Below are 12511 nucleotides of genomic sequence, written 5' to 3'. Positions count from 1 at the left end.
TGTGGGAAGATTTGCATAACACCGCCCAAATGTTAATGCTAAGAAAGAAGGCATAACTTTGATTCTTGCTGTGGTATTGTTGCCGCCAGCGCCATGTTGTGGAGACGCTGTTTCATTGTGAAAGCGAAAATACTTCGTTCGGCCTTCCAAAAGAGGACACAACTAGAAATCAGTGGTTAAGTTGTATTTACAACACTGTTCTAGAACAGTTCAACCCAAATATTCTGATGTGTGCAGCACATTTTATTGAGGATGAGGACTGTTTCCTGATCATGGGAGAGAAGACTACAACACCGGCTGTTCTGAATCAGTCTGTAAGTACGTTAAGTACCCTTGCTGTCTATGGTGGGTCAAAAATATCTCAGATTTCATTAAAAATATCTTAATTTGTGATTATGAATGAAGGTCGTACGGGTTTGGAATGGCATGAGGGTGAGTAATTAATTTTCATTTTGAGTAAACAAACCCTTTAAAACACAAATTCAAATATTTTTAATGACACCTGAGAGTTTTCTGTCCTGCCATCGAAAGTCCAGGTAACCAAGATCCAAAAAGGTAGTAAAGGTGTCATAAAATGAATCCATTTGAGTTGAGTGATTAACATCAAGTCCCATGATGAGTTTTGATCGCTTTATATGATAAACAGGCCTTCATGTTTCAAGTTTTGTAACATGGACTTTCAATGGAGGGACAGAAACCTCTCAGGTTTTATTAAAGATATCTTCATTAGTGTTTCAAAGGTTAACCAAAGTCCTATGGGCTTTGAAGGAGTATATGGTGGCAGAATTTTTCTTTTTTTTAGGTGAACTGTCCCTTAAAGTGCAACTTTGTAAGCAAGATTCTACTACAAAAATAAAACTGTAAAAACAACAGTGATGATGCTACATAACATAAACTGCAAAGCATCAAAAGAACATGGTACAGCTCATACTCACATCAGCCCCCAAAGACGGCTGCAGCTCAGATTCTGCCGTAGGACTCAGGTCCTGCCTCATTACCCAGATGGGTTCTTTGGGCTCGTCTGGCGTGTAGGGCGAACGGACCGTCCTTGTCTTCACCTCCTCTATTGCCTCTTTAATGTCCTTAATAGCCAGTGAGATTGCATCTCTCTTCTCACGACCACTCTTTACAGCTGGAGCTGGCTCTTCTGAGGGACTTCTAAGGGGCTGTTCTACACCCTCTCTTTCGCCCATTGGCTCATTGGGTTTGATTTCGTCCATTTGACCATGGGACTCTGACTCAGGCCACTCTTCTTCTTCAATCCCATCCTTGTCTAGGCCCATGGCGACACGTTCCAGGCTCTGTGAGCTCAGACTCTCCTTCACCTCTGCCACGATCTGGTCAATGTCCTCATCCTGTTCACAGCTGTCAGCACGGGGGTATGGGGCAAACTCTGCTTCCTTTTCGGGACTGTCTGACTCTCCGTCGGATCGCTCATCGTAGTGGTGGAGCCTGGACCCAACGGCCTCCTGTTGCTGGTAGAGGTCACGATCGAAGAGCCTGAACTCTGCCCTGCATTGTTGCGGAGTCTGTCCCTCGGCTTTGGTTGAGGGGGTGTCCGTGATTTCCTCATAAACGTGCTCCTGAAGGGTGTATTCAGCGTAGGGCTCAGAGTACGGCTCATCTTCTGTTGCTCCACCTTCACGGGCCTCTCCTTCTCCGGTGGGACTGCGGTACATGGGTTGAGTGTAAACATAATTAGAGTAGTTGGGGTTTAGCGTCTCTGCATCATGGGGCCTCTCAGCATTGGGTAGGGGCTCTCGAGGTAGCGGCGGAGGCTGAGGGGGGTATTGGGGTTGGAGGTAAGCTGGACCACCGTGCTGTTGCTCTGACTCTGCGCTCTCTGTGTACTCCTCCGATTCCGGGCGAAGCGGGATGCCGTACGTGCTTTCGTCTTCGGGCTCTGCTTCCAGGACCATGACTGCATCCCCCTCTGCCCGGTCTGTGTGGTTGTGGAAGCCGCTCTCAGTGCTGGCAGATCGGGCTAAAGCACTGCCTCCATCGCCTTCGTCTTCCTCAGCTTCCTCCGGCTCTCTACTGGGCGGCATGGCTTGTGTAGGTGAGACAAGATGCTGTTGATGTTCCAGCCTCTGCTGCTCGGCTCTCTCTGCATCTCTCTGCTGCCTCTCCCGCTGTCGCTGTCTCTGTTGCTGAGCCCAGATTCGGGCCTCGTTGTCTCCCTGTCTGCGGTAGCGTGTCACTGCAGGTCTTGGTATGGGCTGCTGAATGGGTTGCTGCTCAGTGTCACCTTCTTCCACAGTTCTTCTCGCAGCACGTGTGCGGTTTGTCCCTCCATTAGATCCCTCATACCTACGGTAGCGTGGGGCCCCCTGCTGGTGGGACTGGTAGTGGTTATTCTCTGTACCGTGGTTGCTGTGGTGGTTGCGGGGTCGACCGGAGCGGGAGCTGCTATCTCCATTGTCGTGACGTCTACGGTGGGATGAGGGGGGCTGCTGGCCCTCGGGGCCCCGGCGCTCCAAGTCTGCCTCAGCTGCCTCTCTCAACTCCTGGCCATGCGGCGCCTCCTGGTGGCTCATGATTGGAATAGGGGAAAGTCTACACAAAGAGCATTACTTCTCCCAGTAGGACTCCACTCAAGCACCACCTGTAGAAATACAAACAAAAAACAGATATATACCTTGAAACAGTAACAACTCGGTGAGCAAGATCATTGAAGCAGTCCATTAAAGGTGCACTCAGGTATTAAATAGTTTTATGTAGTTTTTTTCTCTCAGGTATTACATACAAAGAAATAAATAGTACTCTTGGAAAATGTTTTTATTTAAAATAAATAAATAAATATTTTTTTATTTGCAAAACCTGTTTAATTTTTCACACAGGTTTTACAAAAACATTAAAAATGAGACACTAAAATATGGAAATAACAAAATCATAAAAAGGTACTTCTTACAGTACTTGTTAAAGTATTTAAAACAGCATTTTACTTGATCTTAACATAATGTGCTTTCTGCCTGTATGAAGGTGTACAGAATTTATGAGATACCACAAGAAATAAATACTCTGATATACTCCAGTCAGATGCCTAACACAAAATGTCATTAAGTATCATAATATGCTTGGGGCACTTGTCTGGGCTTCATTAGATTCTATGTTTCCAATGTGAATTAAAATTGGTTCACCTCCAATCAAATTTCTAAACAATTACCAGTGGAAAACTCCATCATTAACCTTGTTTTAGCAGATGTTTTATTCATAGTGACATTTACTATGCTACAACATATCAAGTACCTCTGTACTGTAGTTGATGTACAAAGATATGAGAATATTCACACATGCACCAATCAGTGAAATGCTCCTACATTCAGTCAAAATCAATTAATTTAAGGAAATTATGTATGGTAGTGGATGTATTTCTACCTGCCTTTACTTTGAGCTCACAAGTTATACATACACAACAGCTAGAAATACAAAGAGCTGTACAAAACCCCTAAGCAATCCACTTTCATACCTCTTATAACTCCTATCAACATCAGCTATGAGATGGTAAGCATCATAAAATAAGGTGAATAAGATAACACAATCAATTTAATAAAAGAACTCACATTCAAACTCTTGTCAAGCTATCTGACTGCTCATGTTTTCACATTAACACATGTCTGAATGAGCTCCTGAGGGTATTCATGTACATTCTGTACAAGTGAAAGACAGCACTATTATCTAGACTAGACTACATGTGACCTACTTATACAAACCACGCCAGAGTAGAGTAGGGTACAGTGACATATTGTTGTGAACAAAAGAGGAGGTTCTCAAAATAGGGATGGGCAGGATGGTCAACTAGTTGACAACTAGCTGATTAGTCAAGTTGAAATTTATATAAATTTAGTCAAATTTATTTTTAAAAATTATTCTGATATTTTAGTGGTAGTGCTCTAACAAGGATGATTTCAAGGAATTTTCCAGTTTAATACCAAAGCTCAATTGTCACAAATATATTTGTGACACAACATTCCTTACCACAAAAAAGGGTAACACTTTAGATTAGCGAACACGATTCACTATTTTCACAATATTTTTACAATATTACTAGCAATTGACTGTTGACTATTGACTGTTTATTAGTACTGATAAAGTGCATATTAGAATTAGAATGAGCTTTATTGCCATGTTTGTTTACACATACAAAGAATTTGTTTTCATGACAGAAGCTTCAGACTGAAAGTCTGGAATTCATTGCAGCTTTAATTGGCCAAGGCCCGCCCATGAGGCCATTTGACCGACACGTCAAACAACCAATCACAGTTCGTTTCGTTCATCGTCACTTTTCAAGTAGTGGAAATGTCGCCACAATAACAGACTGGTGTGTAAAACTCTCGGACATATTTTAAAGATTCTATGCCGCAAACTTCAATTATTTCACATACTTTTGAAAATTCAGCATTTAGTTGATTCCGATAAGCACTCGTCGGCTTTCTTTTTTTGTGAGAACAGTGCTGGTGTTCTGATGAATAATGCTGACTCACAGGCAGTAAGTACATTTTCATACTTAAAGAATTTGCCACTGACGATTCAAACGTGAGTTTTGAGCAGTGTAGAGCAGTGCTAGTTGTTTGTCATTTCTCCGATCACAAATGCAGACATGGTTTTATGTTTACGCGGCACAATGCAACACAACACGTAAAAAGACAGTATAAGTCATTATAATCCGTAATTATGTCCCCACTGGATGCTACAAATGTCTCATTTGTAATGGGTTTTATTGGTTTTGTCTCGTTACACCGGGACACGGCATCACAGTATGGTGAGGGCGTAACATTTCCGTCACACGTTTGAGGTATTCAGCAAATCACAACGCACTGGATATTTGGCAAATCAGAGCACACCTCGCTTTTCAGAAAGATGAGCTTTGTAAAAATCAATGTGTTTCAGAAAGGCAGGCATAGAGGAGAAATAATAATGTACAGTATGAGGAAAATAATGTGCTTTTTGAACCTTAAACCGCATAGACACATTTCATTATACCAAATAGTGCTGGGCGATATATATAAAATAATTATATCTCGATAACTTTCAACATTTTTTACGATATTCGATATATATCTCGATATGGTTGCATTTGCATTTTAAATAATAAAAAAACTCAAGACCAAGTGATCATTTACCGCTTTTTATTAAATGAACATATGTATATGTAACTCAAGAAGTACAAAACAAGTACAGAAAGTGCATTCTGTCAACTTTTTTAGTGCATGCAATTCACAATTTACACTGTGCAACTGGAGGAAAAAATTAAACTGGGATAAGTATTTACAGGTTTTTAGCTAAGAACACAAGTCTGTCTACTGTCTGGTTTAAGAGAAGCTATGTGGCATAAAACTATGTTCCCACTGGCACTAAAACCCCTCTCAGATGGGTAGCTATTTGCTGAAGCACATAGGTATTTCTTATACATATATATATATATATATATATATATATATATATATATAAAAAATAAAACACACATATATAAATTAATACCAAAGACTTATACACTCTCTCTGTCTATATTATGAAAACTGGTAAAACAAATGAAAAATATTATAACAATGAAATTCCTATTAGTAATTCCACATTGCCATAGCCTATGTTTCTCTGCTCACACAACAGCAATTGAGTATGTGCATTTATACAGCGACCACAATCGCAAACAGTACATTCGAGATCTCATGACAGAACACAGACAGCTGAATGATGCTTTCATTTAGATTGCTAAACTCCAGCTTGTTTGTTTTTCAGATCATCTGCGGCGGTGCTTCCGCAATGAGGAGTGAGTGTTTGGCTGCGCATGGTTGCCAGATTGCTTAAAAGAAGCAAAACACCAGGAAAAAAATCTATCTAATTAACAGCGAAGTCCTGATTCAGGGATTTGAACTCTTGATATCTGGCAACCGCACTCATGAAAGCTTGCGTAGAAGAGGCGTGTAGAGCAGTAAAATTTTACATTGTCGTCAAAATCATTGCGATATTATCACTAATATTCGATATATCGCCCAGCCCTAACACCAAATACACAAAATAATGTTCTTTTTTTAGCAACGTCATATGACCCCTTTAATAAATATATAAGAGTAAAAACAGTGTTGTGTGTTCCACAATCATTGTCACGTATTAATAGGATGGATTGCCTGAGGGAAGAAACTGCTACCGTGCCTGGCTGTTCTGTTGCACAGTGCTCTGTAGCGCCGACCAGACGGCAACAGTTCAAAGAGGGAGTGTGCTGGATGTAAGGGGTCCAGAGTGACTTTTGCCAGCCCTTTTGCTTACTCTGGATAAGTACAGTTCTTGGAGAGTAAGCATCTTCATTGGCCTGATGGAGCTGTCTGAGTTTTGCATTGAACCATGGTTTGTCATTGTTGTAAGTTAAATGAGTCTTGGTAGGATATCTTCACAGAATATCTTCACACCGTGGGACAGAGTGATATGCATCCTTTATTGTGGTGTAACAGTGATCCACTATGTTACTGTCTCTGCTGGGACATGTAACATGCTGTCTATATGTAGGCAGTTCATGTGAGAGATTTGCTTCATTAAAGTTCCTAAGAATGATTAAAACAGAGTCTGGGTATTGTTGCTCTGTCTCTGTGATCTGATCAGCGAGTTTCTGTAAAGCCAGGCTCACGTGCGATTGCGGTGGTATGTAGACACTTACGAGAATGAACGAGCAAATCTCCTGTGGTGAGTAGAAAGGCTTACAGTTAATGAAGAGCACTTCTAGAATAAGAATTCTGCATAAACATGTTCTAGATCCCTTAACTCTACCCAATACCTAAATATTACTACTACAAACAACTCCATTATTATCAATAAGCAGCAAATTAGGAGTTTAGTGAGGGGAAACTCTTAGTTAATAGTGAATATGTGTTCCCTATGGAAGCCTGTTTCCGCCACTGAATAAAAAAAATAAAAATAAAAAAAGTAAAAAGTATAAACCCTGATTACAACAGAAGTGAATGGGGCCATTTTGGAGGATTTAAAAGCAGAAATATGAAGCTTATAATTTTATATAAGCACATTAGTTAGCTGTAAATATTATTTATTTATTTATTTTTTTCATTTTAAGCATTAATTTGTAACGGCAACAAAATTGTAAAATTAGAAATTTACACAAAATGTTAATAAGTGATTTTTCACACTTCCACTCTGCTCTTACACTTACACAGCTTCGTTCAAATGTCTTCACTAAATACCAAACTTTTGATATTTTTAGAGCATTATGATACAGGAGACTCTCATTTGGAATTAGACAATGCTTGAGATGACCTAGAATGAAGAGCAGTGTCTCTAAACTGATGAGGAGAGGAGAGAGGTGATAGAAACATGCTGCAGCATACGGCCTACTGAAACATGAGTCACTGCTGCAAACGTGACATCTGTTTCTATGCATGACGGTGTATGGCATGTTGTTAGAGATATCACGTCAGAAAGAAGTCATGGTGCTCGTGTTCCTGTGAGGTGTGATCAAAAGTGACCGTGCACATACCCAACCCATCAGAAGGCAGCAGTAATTGGTGTAGACGTGAGAAGGTACTGGAATGCCAGAGGAAATGAAATGACAGTGAGCTCCCCTCCCTCCTGTCTCTAGTTCAAAACATGCACAAAATCCTGAGGGCAACCACCTTGATGATCTGAGTCAGAGGCCAAAAAAAACAAAAAAAAACATCCATGCACACAAAGACAGGTGCAAAGAAGCACCCACACAATAACAATTTTGCTTCTCCCATAAATATATCTTGTTTTTTACAGGAAAAATAATGATAAATACTGTTACAGAAAACAATGTTTTAATATACTTTTAAAAGGAATTATGTTCTATGAAATGATTTCACAATGATCGCTTCTGAAGTAAATATACATTGTTTTAAAGATGTTTTAATTAATTGTATTATTTTATTATATTTTGATTGATATATTTTCTATCTATCCATCCATCTATCCATCTATCTACTGTTATATAGTTTTACTGGAAAACCAGGCATAACATCTTTTCAGAACGTAACAATTTGACAAATGTTTTGAGAATTATTTTTTGTAGTGAATTAAATTAATTTAAAATATATTCCTTGAAATTGTTATTCACATTATAAAGATGTGTATTTATTTATTTTCACTGGAAAACCAGGGGTAATACCTTTTCAGAACAACAATGTGCCAATGGTTTGAGAAAAATATCTAATTTAATCAATAAATTACATTTAAAACAAATTCTAAAATAATTTTTACAGTCATTTGCTTCTGACATAGTAAATGTATAAATATATTTTACTGGAAAACCAGTCATAGATACGGTTTCAGAAAATGAGAATTTGCCAATGAGATTAGAAAAATGCTAATATAATTTTTAGTTAATTTAGTTACATGCAGTCACATACACAATTTTGCTTCTCAAGTAACTGTATGTTGTTTCAAGGATGTTTAGATTTTTTGTAACAGGAAAACAAGACACAAATACTGCTTGGGAAGATTATTTTTGGCAGCACACAGAGGAAGCAGCAGCTCCAGTTGCTGTGGTGAATCCCCCTCCCCAGTCTGATTAGGATGGTGTGTTCAAAGACTGCAGAAAAATGACTGACTGTGAAAACTTCCAACTCCTCTCCTCTCTGACTCACTGACTGACTCACCCAGAATCCTTCCTGGAGATACCCCAACAAGAGAGAAAGAGAGAGATTCTTGGCATGGGTGAGTCAGGCACATCAATCAACATTGGACTGACAGACCTAACAATGTGATCCCAGAGGGATGATTGTTTACCATTATTGATTTTGCACACACAACATCTCAGAGAGTCACAGGTTAACTCTTTGCTCTCCAGTAGTCATCACCTTGGAATATGCAAGCATACAGTGACTTCCATAAACCATACATTTTTAAAGGCTCAGTGAAAACTAAACTGGACTTTTGTGGATTTAGTCCATGTCTGTTAGCAGTCTGCACATCTATTAGCAGGGACTAACTGGATCATAATAACTAGCTTTGTTTTTGATAAGTTCCACTACAATTACTTGTTTCAATATAAGAAAAAATAGGAAATAAAATTAGTGTTTGTCAAACCATTTCAGTGTGATGTGTACCAACAACTTCCGGCTTTCAAGCACAGACCATATGTCCTATTTTTCTGTATGTGTCCTGCCAGAATTTCTAAATTGCCTAAAATGTGTGGGTTCTTTCCTAATGATGTGCTTTCTGCAGTCCTCATACATTATATTTGACTGTCCTCAGTAGATCTTACCTTCTTGCACTTCCACAATTGATCGGTTATGTACAATAACCTGAAGGCTATTAGCCAAACTTCTTTTTAGTCATTACCAAAACCCAGATGAAATTAAAAAATCCTTGCCAAGACATGTTCAGGAGAAAGAGAACTTATGGTCATCCTATAGCTTATAGATCAGCAAAGACAAAAAAATAATAGATACCTGGTTTGTATTAGAACAAAAGCTCCAATGAATGAACAAGCTGTAAAAAATAGCTTCAGGCTCTACAACCATCTACCGGTTCTTATATGTTGAAGAAAGAGAAAATGTCAACATATCTCCATCAAAGAACAAACATACAGAGCTTTAGATGTGTACTTGGCAAAACCCCTAGATATTATGCAAATGAGTATTTGAAAATAACCCTGAGAAAGTAATATCAGCTGTACGTGCAGCGTGGGCTGAAATCAGCATGACTGTGAAATCTCACCTAAGCTACAAAAACACAAGGAGAAGGGGAACACGGCCTAAACACGTGCTGAAGGTCACTGATGAAAGTAGAGGAGCTGGGAAAAGCTGGGCCAGCTGACAAAAAGGACTGCTGATACAGAAGAACACCATGCCATTTTCTCTCTCTCTCTCTCTCTCTCTCTCTCTCTCTCTCTCTCTCTCTCTCTCTCTCTCTCACACACACACACACACACACACACGTAAGGTCCTCACACATGTAGTCTTCAGCATGTGTGAGGAGCAGGTTTAATCAGAGGGTGTTCACAGCTCTCTCTCCCACACAGTTCCCAGTGGAGGTCTCACTCAGTGGCTTACCCACAACGACAAATCAGCATGGAGTCTCTACTGCTGCTCTCAGAAAGCACGATGAGAGGAGACGAACCGTGGGTTGAGATTTGAGAAAAATTAATAAGTGTCACTGTTTTGAATCCCAGTAAACCATCTAAACATCCTTAAAAGAAGAAAAATTGAGTAGAACACAAATATCTGAGAGGATAAATTGCATAATATATTAAAGTCACTAGGAAATTGACAATTCTTAATTTTATGAAGTACTGTAGATTTATTATAAAAGATTTATCTGTGCACATTTTTACATTTATTTATTTATTACAGATTCATGTTGTCTCTTAATCTTTAATTAAAAACATTTTGGTAACACTTTAGTATAGGTACCAATTCTCACTATTAACTACTTGCTTATTAACATGCCTATTAATAACATATTGGCTGTTTATTAGTACTTACAAAGCACATATTCTGCATGATCATATTCTTAATTCCTAATCCTACCCAATACCTTAATTTAGCAACCACCTTACTAACTATTAATAAGCAGCAAATTAGAAGTTTATTGAGGCAAATGTTGTTTCAGTTAGATATAAACCACAAATGGAAGAAAATTAGCAAATTCTGTTTCATGCTGACTATAAAGTCTGTTTTCAGAAAATGCATTTTTTAGGTGCATTTCGATTTACAGGGTCCCTACATGTTCACTGCTCCCTACTCCATAAGCAAGAGATACCCGCTGAAGTGGACTTCTCTGAGAATAATCCCTCATTTGGAATGCCCTGAAACATCATCAAGGAAAGGCAGTGACGGGGTCACGTAGATTATGATATAAAATAAATAAATATTTCTATTTATTCTACTTTCAAATTTAAATAAATATAAAATACAATAGTGTATTCAATTAAATTCAATTCAAGTTTATTTGTATAGCACTTTTTATGAGTTTTACAAGTTTCTACAATATTTAGTAGTAGCTTATCAGTGGTGACTGTCAGTTTATGTACATATGTATCAAATAAATACTGTCAAAATGTATATATTTATTATTATATAATTGACTATTAACCGATTGTAGTGGTCCCATCTTTCCCAGGCGCAGCCTCATAGTAAGCACCTATGAGGTAGGCTAAATAAAGTTTTACTTAGTTTCACCTGTTCATACAAAATATGCAAATGTAACATTCATTGACATAATGCGATAAAAGTATCTTTTCCATGTAGTTTATGTCCTAACCACCACAACAGCAACACATGACAATAATCAACACAGGATTGTATTTTAGAATTTTTTTTTTCTTTTTTCTGCGACGTCGCGACAGGAACAACAGACAAAATATGACTTTTATATGACTTTATACCAAAATATGAAGATTATGTGCTTTATTTAATATTAAAAGTGTCTCATCTCAGTTTGAATATTATTTTGCGTGATCTTTATAGCCATAGTGAAAGCAACAATAGATATTTTACCTCAGATCATGAAACTTCGACATTAAAACTGTGAACTGTGAACCAACACGTGTATTCCATAACAAAGATGGTATCAGTCACTCACTCACAAAAACTGTTCAGTCCATTCACATTTAAATCATCTATTTTCCGTGTCCACTTTTCTTTACTTCACACTCTCCATGTTTTTGCTGTCACATCATATTTACACAGGACGCGACAAAGCATTGCAAATCGTTTGAACTTTGTGTCAGTATGTTATAAACAGAACGCAGCAGCAGTTTACTGTCGGGGATTTGTCATGTCGCGCCACGCCGCATTCAGTGTAGACAGCATCACTGATTATAATGGGTTCTATTGTATTTTGCTTCTTCACACTGCGCCGCGCTGCTCGTGTTCGGTGTATACACAATGTAAGTTAATGTTGCTTTCTGATGCTGCGTTTGAATTTTCATACCACATTATCTGAAATTAGCGCGGGCCAAACATTTTTCTCTCACAGGCCGGATGTGGCCCATGGGCCGGCTATTGAGGAACCCTGCCCTATGCCGTTTCCAGTGCACTCTGAACTGAACATATTCGCTCCCTTCGGATTGGAATCTCACTTAAGATGGCCGAATACCCTGTGAAGTCCACTTTGCAGTCCACTTATGGTCGAATGGAATGCACCTTTTGTCTTGTTGCACTGGCAGAATTTTCACTCCACTTGCTTTGAAGGGATCATTCGATAAAAAATGTTCCAAACTGGTTTTGTTCTATAGAACACAAATGAAGTAATTTTGAAAAATGTTAATGTTAAACATGCAGTGAATATAGAGGGGAACTAAGGCTTCTTAAGCTTTTCAGGCTCACAACAGTCACCCATAAAGCGGGATTTATACTTTCGCCTGGCTCTGCTCCGCAGGCCTCCGCTGACTGCGCACGCACCTCCACAAACGGACGAGGCTTTTATACTTGTCGTGTTCGCTGTTGTACTATTCTTTGAAACGACAGAGGGGGACGAGGAGTAATTGTCCTCTAAAACCATCGGGAATCACAGATGAGAAGAAGTCATTTGCCGGTACAAG

The 12511-nt window shown here is 38.8% G+C and overlaps 1 protein-coding gene across 2 annotated transcripts in view; it reads right to left on the bottom strand.

Moving 5' to 3' along the window:
* apba1a (amyloid beta (A4) precursor protein-binding, family A, member 1a) overlaps positions 1-12511 on the bottom strand; it is a 51321-nt gene that overhangs the window by 16914 nt on the left and 21896 nt on the right. For both annotated transcript variants that reach the window (XM_042724695.1, XM_042724694.1), the window contains exon 3: positions 936-2605. In XM_042724695.1, the coding sequence (XP_042580629.1) occupies positions 936-2537 (1602 nt within the window). In that variant the 5' untranslated portion in view covers positions 2538-2605. The remainder of the gene's footprint in view (positions 1-935; positions 2606-12511) is intronic.

Source organism: Cyprinus carpio, chromosome B5 (assembly GCF_018340385.1).
Source record: "Cyprinus carpio isolate SPL01 chromosome B5, ASM1834038v1, whole genome shotgun sequence".
In the NCBI taxonomy this organism is placed as follows: domain Eukaryota; kingdom Metazoa; phylum Chordata; class Actinopteri; order Cypriniformes; family Cyprinidae; genus Cyprinus; species Cyprinus carpio.
This window is presented reverse-complemented; position numbering and strand designations above follow the sequence as displayed.